The following is an 18,678-nucleotide window of genomic DNA, read 5'->3' as shown; positions in this document are numbered from 1 at the left end:
GGCATCTGGGATAAAAATGGTGAACCAGATAGGAAAAAATTCCCTCCTTCCAGGGGTTCCATTCTAGTGAAAGATGCACAATACATCAGTAAAATATGTATCAGAGGTGATAACTGCTATGAAGATAATAAAACAGGGAAGGAGGCTGAGGAGTACATGAGGGCAGTTTGCTCAAAAGGGTATTCAGGTGAAGCCTCACTGAGAAGGTGACATTTTAGCAAAGGTCTGAATAGGAGAGAGAGGAAGTCATGTGGATACTGGGGGAAGAGCATTCCAAGCAGAAGGAACATCCAGTGCAAAGGCCCTGTGGTGAAATGTGCCTAGTGTGTTCCAGGAATTGCTAGAGACCTTTGTGGCTGGAGTAGAGGAAGGGAGGAGTAAATGGTAAGTGATGACATCAGAAAAGGGGGAGAGGGCAGTCTGTGAGGGTCCTCCTGGGCCATGGGGAGGGGAGGACTTTGACTTTTACTCTGAGGTGAGGCCACAGGAGGGTTCCGAGCAGGTAAGGGCCCTGATCTGGCTCAGGTGTTCACAGGAGCCCTGTGGCTGCATGCTGTGGGTGTGGGAAACAGACTGTGGGAGGTGGGGTGGGAGCAGGAAGACAGGAGGCTAATTCAATGGGAATGAGCTGGAGAAGGTGGACGGGGTCAGGATGGGGGCCGTGGAGGGATTGAAGTGAGCAGGTTATGGATCTGTTTTGAAAGTAGAGCCCAGAGGATGGGCTGAGGGGTCAAAACTCCTCATGATTCAAAACCACCCCAACTGCAGGGCTCATAGTGGTGGCCAACCTCCCCAGCTCCTTTTGGTCCTCTATCCACTATGAGATGCTTCTTTTTTAAGGAGCATCTCTTCTCCCTCTCTCTTTGACACAGGCCTGTTCCATGGCATCCCAGGACCCGCCATCCACATCAGTGTCGCGAGTGTGCATAACTGCTCTCAAACACCTACAGCAAGCCCATCCAGGTGGAGGTGGGGATTCCCTTGGCTTGTAGCCTTTTGAAAAAACACTTTTTAAAAAAACAATAATTTTTTTAAAAAATTATAGTTGATGTACAGTATTATGTGTCCCTCCCATGATCACACCTAGACCTTGTCTCAATTACCACAGCCTCTTTAGAACCTCAGTTTCATGCATCTTGCGCTTTCCCGGTCACCTGTCTTTCTAGTTCACTCCCTTCAGAAGCTCAACTCCAATAATCCATTAGCCCTACCATGTTTCCATGACCCCTCCACCCCCTCATACCTTCACACAGATTAAATTCCTTGACAAACCACTATAATCGCCCCCTTACGCACATTCTCTACACACTTCCCCCTCTCCACCCTACTCATCTGGCAAAACCACAATCCTTGTTAAATCTAAGACTCCATCTATCGCATGCCTGCATCTGTGCAGATGAATGTGGATGGAAAAAAATACACAATCATGCTAACTGCTCTCGCCTTAAATTCATACCCACCGACTTGGAATGCTGCCTAAAGAATCTTGCCTCTGCCCCTGGTCCCTTGACTCTCCCAGATGATGTATCAGATCTTCTCCTCAAACCTCTCTAACAGCGTCTTCCTCGTCACTCTCAGCAGTGACTTTCTCCCTGCTTCCTGGGAGAACTACAGCCACCCTCCCCCCATATCCACTCTCCTCCTGCCTACTTGTGAGTGGGGTAGCTAGCCATGTTCCCATCTGCTGGGCTTCTTTTTTTTCCTATGCCTATTCTCATTTTTTTCTTCCCTAGTCAAGAAATTGGTCCCCTGTGGGCTCAGGGTTTCAGGAGAGAAATGTGACAGGCCCCAAAGCAGAAATAGGCCAGCTTTCTTTTCTTTTCTTTTTTTAAAGCCTCCTCAGGGCTCCAAGCAGAAATATCTTCATGGTCTATTGGGCCTCAGATTGAAAACTCAGATGCCTTTAGGGGTCAATGGGTGAAGCCATTGTGGTAGAGGAAAAGTTCTCAGTTGCATCACACAGTTGTGACTTATTTTTCCCCAAGCTTTATTGAGATATGCCTGACATTCAAGAAACCATACATATTTAAAGAATACGGTTGATGAGTTTTGACTTATGTATAAACCTGTGAAACCGCCACCACAATCAAGTAATGACCAAAAGAAACAAGGACACCTACTGTATAGCACAAGGAACTATACTCAATATTTCATAATAACCTATATGAGAAAAGAATCTGAAAAAAAATATAGATAGATAGATATAGATATATATGAATCGCTTTGCTGTACACCTGAAACTAACACAACATTGTAAATCAACTATACTTCAATAAAAAATTAATTAATTTAAAAAAATTTAAGAAGAGAATCTGAAAAAGAATATATAACAGAATCACTGTGCTGTACACCTGAAACTAACATGATGTTGTAAATCAACTATACTTCAATTTAAAAAATAAAAAGAGGGGACTTCCCTGGCAGTCCAGTGGTTAAGACTCTGTGCTTCCATTGCAAGCGTGCGCAGGTTTGATCCGTGGTCAGGGAACTAAGATCCCTAGGGACACGGGTTCAATCCCTGGTCCGGGAAGATCCCACATGCCGCGGAGCAACCAAGCTCGTGCGCCACAACTACTGAGCCTGCGTTCTAGAGCCCGCGAGCCACAACTAGTGAGCCCGTGTGCCACAGCTACTGAAGCCCGCGCCTAGAGCCCATGCTCCACAACAAGAGAAGCCACTGCCATGAGAAGCCCGTGCACTGCAATAAAGAGTAGCCCCTGCTCGCTGCAACTAGAAGAAGCCCGCAGTGAAGACCCAACGCAGCCAAAAATAAATTACAAATAAAATAAATTAATTTTTAAAAAATTTAAAAATTAAAAAAATAAAAAAAGGGGACTTCCCTGGCAGTCCAGTGGTTAAGACTTCGTGCTTCCATTGCAAGGGTGCGCAGGTTTGATCCCTGGTCAGGGAACTAAGATCCTGCAAGCCACACAGTGCGGCCCCCCAAAAAATTCTTTTTAATTAAAATAAATAAATACATTTAAAAAAGAAGAATGAATGGCTTAACCATGAAAAAAATAAAAATTTAAAAATAAATAAATAAAATATAAATTCTCAGGAACATCAAAAAAAAAAGAAGATAATGACTAAAAAGGTAATGAATATATCCATCATCTCCAAATTTCCCCCTGCCTCTTGATAAACGCTTCATCCCTCACCCCTCCACACACACATCCCCAGACAACCACTAATCTACTTTCTATCACTGTTGGTTAGTTTGCATTTTCTAGAATGGAATTATATAGTATGTACTCTCATGTCTGGCTTTTTTCATTCAATATAATTATTTTGAGATTCATACATGTTTAACAATAATTCATCCTTTTTATTTCTTTTTTTTTCCTTTCTTTTTTTTTTTTTTTTTTTTTTTGCAGTACGCGGGCCTCTCACTGTTGTGGCCTCTCCCGTTGCGGAGCACAGGCTCCGGACTCGCAGGCTCAGCGGCCATGGCTCATGGGCCCAGCCACTCTGCGGCATGTGGGATCTTCCCAGACCGGGGCACGAACCCGTGTCCCCTGCATCGGCAGGCAGACTCTCAACCACTGCGCCACCAGGGAAGCCCATTCATTTTATTTCTGAGTGCTGTTCCATTGTGTGGAATAGTTTATTTATCAAGTCACCACAATTTGTTTATCAAGTCACCCACTGATGGACGTTTGTGTTGTTTGCATTTTTTGGCAATTATACAAATAAAGGTGCTATGAACATCAATGTACACGTGTTTGTGTGGATATGTTTTCATTTTTTTAGTGTATATACCTAGGAGTGGAATGTCTGGATCATGTGGTAGGTATATATTTAACTTTTAAAGAAAAGTTATTTTCCAAAGTAGTTGTACCACGGTGTCCAACTACTATTACTATTAACAACAACAATAAAAACTGGCTGAAAATTTAGTATTTATTTTAATTCATTTATTCCTTCATTTGACAAATATTTACTGGGTACTGCTTTGTGCCGGACCCTGTTCTAGGCACTGGGGATTCAGCAGTGAACAAGGCACACAAAATTCCCACCCTCGGGGAGATGATGTTTGACTTATCCTCTCTCAGCCCAGATGATTTGGTTTTCTAGGTTGGGGCCACACACGTGCTGAGGAGCCAGATGGCCTGGTCCAAATCCTGGCTCTGCCATTTCCTAGCTATGTGGCCTTGGCAAGACCCCTTATCTCTGAGTCTTATTCTGTTAAAAGGGGGTGCTGATAATACAATCTTTACCTCCTAAGGTTGTGGCATTGTTGGTTTGCAAACTGGCCCCTGTACACAGAAGGCAAGGAGAGACCCAAGAAAGAGGCATGTCCAGATTGGTAGATGGCAGGTTTAAGAAGCAAGGGAAAGTTCATACGAACTTTTTTCATATCTTGGGCAGCCACAAGATAAGTAGATCTCCTTACCCACCTGCCAGAATCTTCAGAGTTTATATACAGAGGCCTTAACTGGGCTCAGTCACACATACCGTCGAGATGGTCTCAACAAAACCCTTCTCTCCCAAGGCTGTGTCTTTGGAACAGCTCCCACTGTGGGAAGAGTGGGCAGCGTACATTCCAAGGACAGGGGAGCGGGTGAGGAGACTCTGACTGCCCGGGCCCAGCTCTCAGGTCAACTGGCAGTCACGTGTGTCCTCTTGATGACCTCCGCCAACAGGCATACAAGCCACTAAGCATTAGCTATTATCTGTGCTGGGGGGTGGGGGGAGCCAGAGAATAAACAGGCAAAACATACATTGTCCCTTAATGAGCGTGAAATAGTGGCTTATAGTGGCTTTGATTTGCATTTCCCTAATTATTAGTGACGTTTATTATCTTTTCATGTGCCTATCAGCCACTTGCATATCTTTTTTGGAGAAATATCTACTTAAGTCCTTTGCTCATTTAAAAATTGGATTGTGGGGAATTCCCTGGCAGTCCAGTGGTTAGGATCTCTGTGCTTCCACTGCCCAGGGGAGAGCTGGGGGCACCGGGCCCGGGTTCGATCCCTGGTCGGGAAACTAAGATCCCGCAAGCCATGCAGCGTGGCCAATAAATAAATAAACAAACAAACAAATAAAATTGGATTTTTGTGGGGTTTTTGCTGAGTTTTAGGAATTCTATACGTATTCTGGATATTGACCCTTTATGATTTGCAGATATTTTCTCCCATTCCGTGGGTTGATGTAACACTCTGTTGATTGTTTCCTTTCATGCACACTTTTAAATTTTGATGTAGTCCAATTAACTTTTTTTTGTTGTTGCCCGTTCTTTTGGCATCACACCCAAGAAATTATTGCCAAATCCAATATCATGAAGCTTTTCCCCTATGTTTTCTTCTAAGAGTTTTATAGTTTTGACATTTAGGTCTTTGATCCATTTTAGGTTAATCTTTATATAGGGTGTTAGATAAGGGTCCAACATCATTCTTTTTTGCACGTGGATATCCATCCAGTTTCCCCAATACCATTCGTTGAAAAGACTGTCCTTTCCCCATTGAATGATATGGACACCCTTGTCGAAAATCATTTGACCATACGTGCCAGGGTTTATTTCTAGAATTTGCATTTTTAACAAGTTGCTGTTGAAAACCATTGATATATAGTATCAGATTGTTGCAGGAAGGGGGACCCCTTCCAGGGCCCAAGAGAGGGCTCTTGTCTAATACTCAGAAATGAATTGTCCGAGGAGAAATACACGCTGCAAAGCAAAAGACTTTATTGGAGAGGGGCATCCGGGTGGAGAGCAGCAGGGTTAGGGAACCCAGGAGAACTGCTCTGCCACGTGGCTCACAGTCTCTGGTTTTATAATAGGGTTAGTTTCCAGGTTGTCCCTGGCCAATCATTTTGACTCAGGGTCCTTCCTGGTGGCGCGCACATCACTCAGCCTAGATGGATTCCAGTGTGAGCGTTTCTGGGAGGTTGGCAGGATATATCATCTCTTCCCTCCACCTTTTGGCCCCTCCCAAACTTTTCTGGGCTGGTTTTACGAGAGATACTATGGGCGGGCACGTCCTCCCTCCTTTCAGCCCCTCCCGAATTCTCCCAGTTAGTTTTCAGTGGCAGCACCTCGTTCTTTACTAGGACCTTCTGTTGTGAGCCAGCTCAGGCAAGCGGTTATCATCCTGCCTGGCCAAGCTGGGCGGTTTTGGTCAACAGCTCCCTAACAAGATTAACAATAAAACAGGAAGGGAGGCTGTACTTTTTGAGAAGTCATAGAAAAGGTGATAGTTGAGCAAAGCCCTGCAAAACACAAGGGAGTCAGACAAGCGTGCGTCTGGGGAAGACGTTCCAGGTGAGGCAGGAGGGACGGGGGCAGGGCACAACTGTTAAAAGAATGACGCAGCCATTTGAGAATACAACAAAAACTAGTTAGAATCAACTAGGCCAGAGATGGCAGAAGATGTGACTTCCCATAAACCTTGAGCCCCATTATATGCTCATTGTAATACATAAGCATATGCTAAAAGACACACCCACAGGTGCCATGACAGTTCTGAGGCTGACCAAAAAAGGTCAAAAAATGGGCAGTGGCCCAATTCGTGGAAACCCCTGCCCCTTCCCCAAAATAGTTAGAATATTCCTTCTACTCATTAGCATATGAAATTACCCAGCCTTTAAAAACCAACTACCCCCCACGCCACCTGAGATGGTCGACATTCTGCCTATGGAATGTGTATCTCTCTAAATAAAAAATAAAATAGTGTTTCTTGCAAACCTAATTTCTGGTCTGAGAGATAGACCTCTGAGATCTATTTTTAAAATTCCCTTCTGGCTGCCACGTGGGTGGGTATCGCAGAGGATCCCCAGGACTTGGAACCAGGAGGCAGAGGGAGGCTGGGGCTGGACCAGGATGGGGCTGTGGAAAGGGAGGATGGGGTGGGAGGGAGTGGGGAGAGGAAGGGTGCAGGACGAGACTCAGGCTTTGGCTGGCCTAGGGACCAGGGGATCGGGGGGGCCCCCTGAGATGGGCACTAGAAGGAATGGGTTTCAGGGAGATGCTGTGGCCAGTTTGGGACACCATGGGAATGGGAGGCCAAGAGGAAGCATCCAGCACGAAGCCCAGAGCTCCAAAGTGTAGCCAAAGCCCTAAACCAGTGATACCCCAAACATCAGCCATTTGGTTTCACTTTCCCATACTTTGCCTCGTATCCACGCATCACCTGTACGCTTAGCTACTTAATCATTTTCTTTAAATCGATTCACTGTTTTTTTTAAAAAATTCAACACATTTATTTATACAGGAAACATCATTTTACTCCAGGAAGTGGAAAACAGCCATGAATAGAATATAATAGTACAAATAAATCCAATGATTCAGCAAGGATCAAAAAGAGGTGGGGCTTCCCTGGTGGCGCAGTGGTTGAGAATCTGCCTGCTAATGCATGGGACACGGGTTCGAGCCCTGGTCTGGGAGGATCTCACATGCTGCGGAGCAACTAGGTCCATGAGCCACAACTACTAAGCCTGCGCGTCTCGAGCCTGTGCTCCGCAACAAGAGAGGCCGCGACAGTGAGAGGCCTGCGCACTGCGATGAAGAGTGGCCCCCGCTTGCCGCAACTAGAGAAAGCCCTCGCACAGAAACGAAGACCCAACACAGCAAAAATAAATAAATTAATTAATAAACTCCTACCCCCAATATCTAAAAAAAAAAAAAAAAGGTGCTGAAAGCATTGGGTAAAAAAGTTGTTGGGGGACAGGTTATTCACAGGGTCTCAATGTACCACCTACGGATAACATCATAATTCAAATGGGAAGAAATCTGACAGTCACTTCCTATTATGGGCTGAACTGTGTGTCCCCACCAAACTCATATGTTGAAGTCCTAACGCCCAGTACCTCCAAATGTGACTATATTTGGAGAAAAAGCCTTTAAGAGGTGAAAATGAAATCATATGGGCAGGCCCTGATGCAACGTGAGTGGTGTTCTTATACGAAGAAGAGATTAGGACACAGACACACACAAAAGAAAGACCATATGAAGCAAAGGGAGAAAATGGGCATCTTCAAGCCAAGGAGAGAGGCCTCAGAATGAAATCAGCCCTACTGACCCCTTAATAGACTTCCAGCCTCCAGATCCATGAGAAAACAAATCTCTGTTCTTTAACCACCCAGTCTGTGGTATTCTGCTACAGCAGTCCAATCAAACTAATATACTCTTTAACTCAATGGGCAAACTTAGCATCACAGATCACGGGGTGCCTGATGGGAGGTACTGAGAAGGACCAAGCCTCACCTCCACAGTATTCTTCATTTAACTGCAGGACTGGAATCTAATCGTGAAGAAACATCAGACAAATCCAGCAAGTGGGGCTGTCCACAAGACATACTCACGCAGGATATAAAGAGCTTCCACAACTCAACAACAACAGCAAAACAAATAACCCGATTTAATTATGGGCAAAAGACTTGAATAAACGTTTCTCCAAAGAAGATGTACAAATGGCCAGCAAGCATATGAAAAGATGCCTAACGTCACTAATCATTAGGAAAATGCAAGCCCAAACTACAGTGGTAATCACCTTACACCCATTAGGATGGCTACTATCCAAAAAAGAGAAAAATAAGTGTTGGCAAGGATGTAGAGAAATCAGAACCCTTGTGCATTCTTGGTCGGAATGTGAAGTAGTGCAGCTGTTCAGGAAAACAGCCTAGAGATAAACTGTTAAAAAATTAATTTTAATTAAATTAAAAACTGTTGTAAAACATTAAACATAGAATTACCATATGATCTGGCTATGCTACTTTTGGGTATATATCCAAAAGAAATGTAAGCAAGATTTCAAAAAAGATATTTGCACCCTCTTGTTCATTGCAGTATTACAATAGTCAAGAGGTGGAAGCAACCCAGTTGTCCACAGAAGGATGACTAGATAAACAAAATGTGATATATACAAACAATGGAATGTTATTCAGTCTTTTAAAAGATGGGGGACTTCTCTGGTGGTCCAGCGATTAAGACTCCACGCTTCAACTACCAGGGACATGGGTTTGATCCCTGGTCGGGGAACTAAGATCCCGCATGCCGTGTGGTACAGCCAGAAAGAAAGAAAAAAAAGAAAAGTTTAGGGCTTCCCTGGTGGCGCAGTGGTTGAGAGTCTGCCTGCCGATGCAGGGGACGTGGGTTCGTGCCCCGGTCCGGGAGGATCCCACATGCCGTGGAGCTGCTGGGCCCGTGAGCCATGGCCGCTGGGCCCGCGCATCTGGAGCCTGTGCTCCGCGGCGGGAGAGACCACAGCAGTGAGAGGCCCGCGTACTGCAAAAAAAAAAAAAAAGTTTAAAAGATGGAAATCCTGTCCTATGCTACAACATGGATGAGGCTTGAGGACTTTATGCTTAGTGAAATAAACCAGTTCACCAAGAGACAAATGCTGTATGATTTCACTTACATGAGATATCTAGAGGTGTCAAAATCATGGGAACAGAAATTAGAACGGTGGTTGCCTGATGCTGGGGGGAAGGGGAAATAGGAGCTGTGTTCAATGGGTAGTTTTAGATTTAAAAGATGAAAACGTTCCAGAGATCTGTTACACAACAATGTGAATATAGTTAATACTACTGAACTGCACACTTATAAATGTGTAAGATGGGGGATGTCCCTGGTGGTCCAGTAGTTGACTCTGAGCTTCCAGTGCAGTGGGTTCGGGTCACATCCCTGGTTGGGGAACTAAGATGCCACATGCGGCATGGCCAAAAAACAAAAACAAACAAACAGAAAAAGAAAAAAGTGTAGGGACTTCCCTGGTGGCGCAGTGGTTAAGAATCTGCCTGCCAATGCAGGGAACATGGGTTCGAGCCCTGGTCTGGGAAGATCCCACAGGCTGTGGAGCAACTAAGCCCACGACCCACAGCTACTGAAGCCCGCGCGCCTAGAGCCCGTGCTCCGCAACAAGAGAAGCCACTGCAGTGAGAAGCCCGTGCACCACAACGAAGACTAGTCCTTGCTCGCCCCAACTAGAGAAAGCCCGCCTGCAGCAACGAGGAACCAATACAGCCAAAAATAAATAAATAAAAATTTAAAAAAGATAAGAGCGTAAATTATATATTTTTGCTACAATTTAAAATAAATAAATACATATGTACATACATAAACACATAATAAATCAATGAAATTCTTGATGCCCTGCTTGCCCTGGAGGTCAGCTCCTTCTTACAGGACATGACCCCTCCCATCTCCTGGGGTCTGACCACCCCCCTCAGTGCTGTATGAACATAAGATCAGATACTGTGTCCTGCAGTCTCTCCAATCCCTTCTTCCTGCTTCACTGCCCAATGCAGCCATCCTCAAGGTTCTTGGCTTTCAAAAACAATTGTGAAAAAACTCTATTCCCTGGGACATTTTTCAGTTGACATCTAAAATTACAGCATTTTGATCATTATAAAATGTAAATTTTTAATGGCAATGCATCTCTTCATTAGATGGATTAAGAGGGATTTTCCTATTTTTCTAGTAGACAAATGTCCTTGTTGCTGGAATGAGGTTGAGTATTAATTCTACTCTTATTTTTCCTTTTCATTAATAGTGCTGAGACTCTGTAAGTTTCCTGGGGCTGGTGTAACGAATGACTACAAACTCGGTGGCTTAAAACAACAGAAATTTATTCTCCTCCAGTTCCGGAGGCCAGAAATTAAACATCAGTATCACTGGGCTGAAATCAAGGTGTCAGCTGGGCCACACTTGTTCTGCAGGCTCCGTTCCTTGCCTCTTCCAGCTTCTGGAAAGTGTTCCTTGGCTTGTGGCCACATCACTCCAATCTGCAAGGCCAACATTTTCAGATCTCTCTCTGCTCTGCCTTTATAGTGCCTTCTCCTGTTCGTGTCAAGTCTTCCTTTGCCTTCCTTTTATAAGGACACATGTGGTTGCGTTTAGAGCCCCCCTCGATATTCCAGGATAATCCCTCCATTTTAATCCTTAATTTGGGACTTCCCTGGAGGTCCAGTGGATAGGACCCAGCGCTTTCACTGTCATGGGCCCAGGTTCAATCCCTGGTCTGGGAGCTAAGATCCCGCAAGCCTCAGGGCATGGGGAAAAAAAATCCTTAATTTGATAACATCTGCAAAGACCCCTTTCCAAATAAGGTAACATTCACGGATTCCAGAGATTAGGACATGGATATCTTTGCGGGGAGCCATTTTCAGCCTACCACAGAAAATGTGTTCATTGAACAAGTATTTATTGAACACCTACTGTGTGCCAGGCATTTGTCTAGGCACTGAGGATACAGCTATGAACAGAACAGAGATCCATAGCCTCCTGGAGCTGACGTCCTAAGGCTGTACTCACTGTCTAAAAATGGTAGCTACAGGCCCTGAGTGGCTATTGAGCACTTGAGATGTGCTGCAGTGTAAAACACACTGGAATTTGAAGATTTAGGATCATACACACAAAAAGAATGTTAAATATCTCAATAATTCAAAAATACTGATTACATGTTGAAGTGACATAATGGGTTAAATCGGATATGTTATTAAAGTTAAATTCACTCGTTTCTTTTTATTTTTTTTATTTTTATTTTTCTCTTTTTTCTTTTTCTTTTTCTTTTTTAATGTAGCTATGAGAGTGTTTAGAATTACATGTGTAGCTTGTATTCTATTTCTATTGGACAGCACTGTCCTAAGGGGAGGGAGAAGATTATGGACAATTAACACAGTAAATAAGTATATTATATGGAATGATTGGAAGTGAAAGCTTCTATGGAAAAAAAAAGATCAGGGTAGGGGAGTGTTTCCTATGGCTGCTGTAACAAATTACCACAAACTTAGTGGCTTAAAAAAACACCCATTTATTACCTGTTGCAGTTCTAAAGGTCAGATGTCCAAAATGTGTCTTAGGGTCTAAAATCAAAGGCTGAACTTGAGTGGACCTAGAGATTATCATATTAAGTGAAGTAAGTCAGACAGAGAAAGACAAATGTCATGTGGTATCACTTATATGTGGAATCCCTTCCCCCCAAAAAGATACAAATGAACTTATTTACAAAACAGAAAGAGACTCACAGACATAGAAAACAAACTAATGGTTACCAAAAGGGATAGCAGAGGTAGGGAGGGAGGGAGAGATAAATTAGGAGTTTGGGATTAATATATATACACTACTATACATAAAATAGGTAAACAACAAGGACCTACTGTATAGCACAGGGAACTACACTCAATATTTTGTAATAACCTATAATGGAAAGGAATCTGAAAAAGAATATATATGTACATAACTGAATCACTTTGCTGTACACTTGAAACTAACACAACATTGTAAATTAACTATACTTTAATTAAAAAAAAACAAAATCGAAAGCTGAGTTCCTTTTGGAGGTTCCAGGGGGAAATCCATTCCTTGTCTTTTTCAGCTTCTAGAGGATGCCTACATTGTTTGGCTCCTGGACACATCACTCCGACCTCTGCTTGCATCATCACATCTCTTCCTCTGAATCTGACCCCACTGCCTCCCTCTAATAAGGACCCTGGGGATTACATCGGGCCCACCTGAATCCAGGGTAATCTTCCCATCACAAGACCCTTAATTTTTTTTTTTTTTGGCCGCACCCCACGGTATGCGGAACTTCCCCCACCAGGGATCGAACCCCCAGCCCCCACAGTGGAAGCGCGGAGTCTTAACCCCTGGACCACCAGAGAAGTCCAAGATCCTTAATTTAATCACATCTGTAAAGTCCCTTTTACCACTTAAGGTAACATATTCACAGAGTATGGAGATTAGGGGGTGAACATCTTGGGGGGGCATTATTCTGTTTACCACAGAAAGGGCAAGCCAGAGAAGCTGTGGTTTTAGACAGGGGTGTCTGGGAGAGAGCCTCACTGAGAAGGTGACATCTGCCTAAAGATCTGAAGGAAGGGAGGGAAGGAGCAGTGTGGATATCCGGGAATGGCATTCCAGGAAGCAGGGACAGCCAATGCAAAGGCTCAGAGGTCTTCCCTCAGACCCGTTTCCTTTTCCTGGGAGCCCCTCCTTCTTGCTGCCTCTAGTCTAAACTACAGGGGTCAGAAGTTGGTGCTGCCCTAGGTGCCTCCCGAATCTTGCTTGCGGAGCAGAAGGGTCTGAGACTCTAATCATCACTGGCCTCTTGCACAATCTCTATTGCCCATGGTTCCTCAAAGGGCAGCTTGGCCTGTGGGGAGAGGCAGGAGCCTGGGTCAGAAAGGCAACAGATCCAGCCCTCCCCTCCACCCGCAGTCCAGAGGGGCGATCACCTGGGCTTCGGTGGGGCTCTGTCTATGCAGCGTCCGCCTGCGGTGCCACTGGCGCAGGGAGGCCCGGGCCTCAGAGCTGAGCCCCTGGGGCGCGCGGCCCGTGTCGGGCTGGTAGTGGGCAATGTGGTACAGGGCCCCAAACCACGTGGTCAGGTAGTACCCGGCTAGGGGCAAGAAGGGGAGGTCAGCGCAGCCCCCTCAGGTTCCCTGGCCGCCTGCAGGCTCCCTGCAGGTTGACCGCCTTCCCTCCCGCTGCAGGCGGGCGGCCTAGGGCGCCCCCTCTTGGGTCCCGGCGTTCTGGGGCTGGGGCGTCACCCTCTCCCCGTAGCTCGTCCGGATCCAAGAGCTCCATGAGAAACTCCACGTCAAGCTGAGTCTCCCCAATGTCCGGACTCCAGATTAGTTCCTCTGTTAGCGCTGGCAGGAAGGCGTCGGCCCCCAGGGGCTCTAGGGGAGCCGGAGGACAGGCGCTGGGGTGGACGGGGCGTGCAGGCACCTTCCATCCGATCCCCAGGACCGCAAGTGCTGGCTGCCCTTCCACTTTGCCGGGCATGCAAACGCCCGTTACTAGATTCCCGCGGCCCGCGTAGACGCCTCCTGCTAGAGCATGCCATCTTCCCCTCGACGTGTGCACGGGAGCCTTCTACCTGGCTCCTGTAACCCTCAAGCCACTCCACATTCAGGTAGACTCAAGACTCCTCCTTTACCTTGGTTTTCGTCCCGAGCCAGGCCCTCGTAGACGTCACTGCACACCGCCAGCAGGAGCGACACCTTGCGGCGTGGGGCGCAGGCTGAGTGGAGGCGCGCCAGGCGCGCGTGGATGCGGCTTCGCAGGGCGGGGACGGGGCCCCGCCTCTCATGCCCCGCCCCCTGAGCTCCCGGAGGCCCCGCCTCCGCTCGCAGGGCTATCTGTCGCCGCCGCAGTTGCCGCAGAGCTGGGGCGCGGAGCGTGCGGAGTCGAGTCCACAGGGCCGGCTTCAGAGGCGCCAGCACCGCCCGGCACAGGGCCGCCTCCACCGCGGGGCCTGCAGGGGTTGAGATGGGTGAAGGAAGGGTCGCCAGGCTGACCTATGCCTACCCTCTCTCTCCAGCGACCCATCCTCGCCAACCGCAACACCTTCCTAGCCTGTGGCCACCCACTTGTGTAGACTTAGGTGTGAGCACGTGTGGAAGGAGCCTGGGTGTGAACGAGCGCGTGGGAGAGAGAGTATGGCTGTCACACGTGTGTGAGATGGAGCAGTGGTGAACAGAATAGGTATTATTACATGTAGGAAAGGGCGTGTGAGTAGAAAAGGAAACAGGTATGCACACAGATGGAGAGAAGGAAGTTGGGTGTGAACACCTATGTAGGGCCAAGAGATGGCAAACATGAACCTGTGCGGGTTGGGAGAGTGGCCCTAAGTTCCCTCTCAGCCCTCCTCATTACCTAGATCCTCGTCCTTCTGGGGGGCCCCGGGAGCCCTGCTCTCAAAGACAGCCCTGACATCGGGGTCCTTTGCTAAGTGATCTTGGAGGTCAGCAAGGAGGTGCCGCATATCCTGAAGCAGCTCTGTGGCCGGGTCCCCAGGCCTGTGGGGACCTTCAGCCTCTGAGGTGAGGCGCACCCGAAAGCCCCGGAACTGCCTGGCCACGTAGCTGCTCCGGGCCCTGGCTAGAGCCCGGATGTGACGCGTGAGCGCATCCTCAGCTCCCTCTTCTTCATCTTTGTAGTCATCCTCCTTCTTCTCTTCCACCAGGCTGGCCAGAGCTGGCCTAGGATGGTGTACTTCTGGGCTGAGTGGGCCTTCCACCCAGGAGACCTGGTGAGGGGCTGGGGTCCTGGGGGCTGATGGGGAGAGAGGGTTGAGTTCCACAAAACAGTGGCGGCAGCTCCTTCATCCCTCAGGGGCCCGGGGCCCTGCTCATCTAACCTGGACCATGTCTCTCGGCAGTCTCTGGAGTTGTCTCTGGGGGCGTCTGCTCCATCTCCCACCCTCTGTGGGTCTCCAGGTAGAGCTTGTTCACCACAAAGAACACCCTCCCTGAGGTGTTGAGTTGGATGCTGCCAATCTGCAGAGGATCTGGGGGCCAGCAGAAGTGAGGTGTCCCAGGTGTCCAAGGGGCCAGCCTTAGTGTCCAGCTTCGTTACTGGAAGAACTGAGGCTTGGTCCCTGGCACCTCCTCCTCATTCGGGCCCAGGAGTCGAGCACCCCCCCCCACCTTTCTCAAACCCCAGCCTTATCTTCCCTCGAACCCTGTAGTTTGGTCCCTCAAGTACCATCCTCCTGGACTAAGGAGGTGGAAAGGTGGCCTCTTCCTCCATTAGAGAATCATGCCTCACCTGTGTTTTGGTCTCCAGGCCCTAGAGTGGGAGGGGGCAAGAGCAGTGTTCTGGGCAAAACATCCCTGAGAAAAAATGAGGAGTCACAGTATGGGTGAGGTATCATAGGGAAGGATCCCCCTTAGCCCTTTTGAAAGGTGACCTGTACCTGCTGGCTGATAGGAAGGCCAGGAGATGGGGCAGGTCTGACATGCAGAGGTTAGAGGACTCCAGAGACACACCTGCGGGGAGAGGGCAAGGAGGAACAAGTTAGAAAACTCGAGGGGTAGCAGCCTTCTTTTCCCTGGGACTCTCTCTTCCCCAGTCCTGCAGGTCCCCCAAGAACCTTCAGAACAAGGAAATTTCTACCCTTGCAGTCCCTATCTTTTCCTGTGACTTTAGGCTTGCATTCCACTTATGCCACCAAATAGGATTCATTCATTAGACAAATATTTATTGAGCACCTATTCATTTTCAGGCACTAGGGATACAGTTGTCAAAAGGCAGATACATTCTCTGTCTTCCTGTAGTTTACCTTTTAGTGGAGGGAGACAAAAATGAATGAGTAAACAAATAAAGATAAGAGTATTAAGTATTGAGTGCTATGAATGAAATGGAGTGATTGAAAGTGACCAGGGCTCTCATTAGCTGTGGTGGCCAAGGAAGATTACATTTCTACAGAGGCCTAAACGATGGAGACTAAACTAACCATTCAAGGAAGGGCATTCATGCAGGAAAAACAAATACAAAGGCCCTGAAGTTGGGACACATTTAAAATGCTCAAGAAACAGAGAAAACAGTGTGTCTAGAGTAGAGAGAATGAAGGGCTGTAGATGGAGAGGTGGGCGGGAGCTAATCATTCATCACCTTATAGGCCATGATGGGCTGTAAGGAGTCTAATGTTTATCTAAAGATGTTGCATGTCCTTTGCAGGGTTTAGGGCAGGAATGTATAACATCTGATTGATGTTTGAAAATATCTCTCTGGCTGCCGTGTTCAGAATGGAAGAAAAGGGTGGGAGCAGGAAGACCAGAGAGGAGGCTACTGAAATTGTCTGGGCAAGAGGTGATGGTGGCTAGGATTAGGGTGATGGAGGTAGAGAGCATTGGGGAGATTCAGGAGATATTTTAGAATTAAAACTGACCAATCTTGGTGATAAATTTGCTGTGGACTGCAAACTTGGGGGTACAGGCTCCTCACCTCCAGGAAGCTTCAGGATCTGGTAGGTGTTGATTTCCCCTGGTGAAGGTCCTGTCCTCAACACAAGGACCTGTCTGGGATCATGTCCTATGACCAGGAAACTCTGGGGGAATGGAGGCAAAGTTCAGCTTGAAGAGGATTTGTGCCTGCCTAGCCTCCATTGCCCTTATTTTGGGTTCCACACCTCAAATTTCCTTTAGAAAACTCTCTACTCCACTCTCTACTCTAGGTCCTGTGGGTGACTAACTCTCCGTCAAGCTCTAGGGGTGGGTCCATGACCTGACCTAGCCAATAGGATTGACAGTGTTCTCTGACCACTGTGATTGGTTCAGAGATGGGCACGTGCACCAAGCTCAGCCAATGGAAATCTTCCACAGGATTTTTGCTGGAGCTCTTTGGAAAGAGGCCTCTTTTTACACGGAGGTTGCTAAGCTGGCGAGATGTGGCCCTGAGCTGGGGCCAGCCATCTCTCTAACTACAAAGAGAAAGCCTCCCTGAGGAGGAAACTGTGGTATACCTGTTAGTTGCTTTATCCAGATCTATTCCCTATTCCTTGCAGAACTCCAGCTTTATTCAGGGCATTAATAGGCCCAGCCATAGAAGATGGATAATGAGTGATGTAGGCAGTGGTTCTCACCTCTGTATAACTCCCAGGTGAGCTTTTAAAAATGTTGCTACCTGGGCCTTATCTGTATATTCTGAATCAATTGTGAAGGCTTTTGTTTTTCCTAGTAAAAGAAAACAATGCAACTGGTGCCTCCTTTCTTCCTTCCTCCTGCCTGGAATGCACACATGTGCTTGGGTCCGGGGCAGCCACTGGATGACCATGAGGGAAGTCCAGGAGAATTGCAGAGAAGATGGCCTTGATGTCACCCGAGGAGCAGAACTGGAGCCTGCAGCTACCTTTCTGGTTATGTTAGAAAGATAAATGCCTATTTATCTAAGCTATTACAGAACAAGTGTTTACTTGCATCCCCAAATATTTAGAATTCCCTGCAGTTTAAAGCAAAGCCAAGGGAATTCCCTGGCGGTCCAGTGGTTAGGATTCTGCGCTTTCACTGCTGAGGGCCCAGGTTCAACGCCTGGCCAGGGAACTAAGACCCTACAAGCCTTGTGGCAAAACAAAAAAAAAAAGGGAAAAACAGAAAAACCAAGCCAAGAAGTGGAATGAAGAGAAATGTATACATTGTCTGATGTTCAGGATCCAGACATTCCTGAAATTACTTTTACTTCTGGGCTTTTCAGTCATTTGAATCAATAAGTAGCCTTTCAGTTTGCCTGGTCTGTGCTGTGGTTGTCACTAGCAACCAGCAGGGTCCGAACTGATTCAGAGTGTCATGGGGAGGGTCAGAGAGGGTCCCCGGCTGTGAGCACTTACCCCTGGTGGCCACAGCTCCAGAAGGGCTTTTGCATCCTGGGCATCCAGCTCTGGGATCTGCCACACCCCCCATGTCCTCTGAAGGCGAAGGAGTGGCTCTGGGGTCCCAAGGACTCTTAAGGGGGTCTCACCTGCTCCATTCGCCTGTGATGGGATTAGTCTGGGACACACAGGGACCAGGAGACCAGGGGACAGAGGAAGGCAGTTGGACACTGAGATGGGGTCAAAGGTACAGGAAGGGGAAGCCCAGGGGCAAAGGGTCAGAGATGGGGTTCTGGGTCCTGTGGCGGGTGGGAACTGGATGGAAGGGGCTTCTGAATCCAGGGGCAGGAGCTGGAGACAGCCCCAGCAGCCCTCACCTCTCCCCATCGGTGGGGCCTGCTGAGGCCTTGTCCTCTGGCTGTACCATCATCCTCAGGTTGCAGAAGGCCAGTGAGCCATGGTCTGGCCTCTGGCAGGGAGAAAGATAAGTCTATTTACAACCCGCATGGCAGAGACCTTGACCAATCAGAATGGACTTGAGACCCGTTGCTGTGCCAGGTATTAATTCTTTCTTTGCTGGATGGTGGGGCGATCTGGGGATCCCAGGAGTCTTGAGTCTTGACGTAGTGGGGGAGGAAGATGACTCAAA

General features: G+C 47.4%; 1 protein-coding gene across 1 annotated transcript; it reads right to left on the bottom strand.

Annotated features, from left to right (window-relative positions):
• Window positions 1–10,573: 10,573 nt before the first annotated feature.
• Window positions 10,574–18,459, bottom strand: RINL (Ras and Rab interactor like). The gene is made up of 12 exons (XM_060000672.1): window positions 18,407–18,459; window positions 18,048–18,207; window positions 16,670–16,772; window positions 15,639–15,711; window positions 15,491–15,555; window positions 15,081–15,230; window positions 14,597–14,995; window positions 13,878–14,195; window positions 13,486–13,617; window positions 13,171–13,334; window positions 11,755–13,088; window positions 10,574–10,719 (listed from the first exon to the last, which is right to left on the bottom strand). The coding sequence occupies exons 1-11, from the start codon at window positions 18,457–18,459 to the stop codon at window positions 13,026–13,028; spliced, it is 1,680 nt and encodes a 559-aa protein (XP_059856655.1). The 3' UTR covers window positions 10,574–10,719; window positions 11,755–13,025.
• Window positions 18,460–18,678: the final 219 nt, after the last annotated feature.

The sequence above is a fragment of the Delphinus delphis genome, chromosome 20, assembly GCF_949987515.2.
Source record: "Delphinus delphis chromosome 20, mDelDel1.2, whole genome shotgun sequence".
NCBI classification, from domain to species: domain Eukaryota; kingdom Metazoa; phylum Chordata; class Mammalia; order Artiodactyla; family Delphinidae; genus Delphinus; species Delphinus delphis.
Note: the sequence above shows the minus strand (reverse complement) of the source record. Positions and strands in the feature narration are given on the sequence as shown.

Bases quoted from the DNA above. Each gene is read 5' to 3' on its own strand.
- RINL (XM_060000672.1), bottom strand. From the start codon at position 18,459: ATGATGGTACAGCCAGAGGACAAGGCCTCAGCAGGCCCCACCGATGGG. The intron at 16,773-18,047 runs GTAAGTGCTCAC...CCATTCCCCCAG, and splicing joins TGGAGCTGTGGCCACCAGGG to AGTTTCCTGGTCATAGGACA. The intron at 15,712-16,669 runs GTGAGGAGCCTG...CTCTCCCCGCAG, and splicing joins GATCCTGAAGCTTCCTGGAG to GTGTGTCTCTGGAGTCCTCT.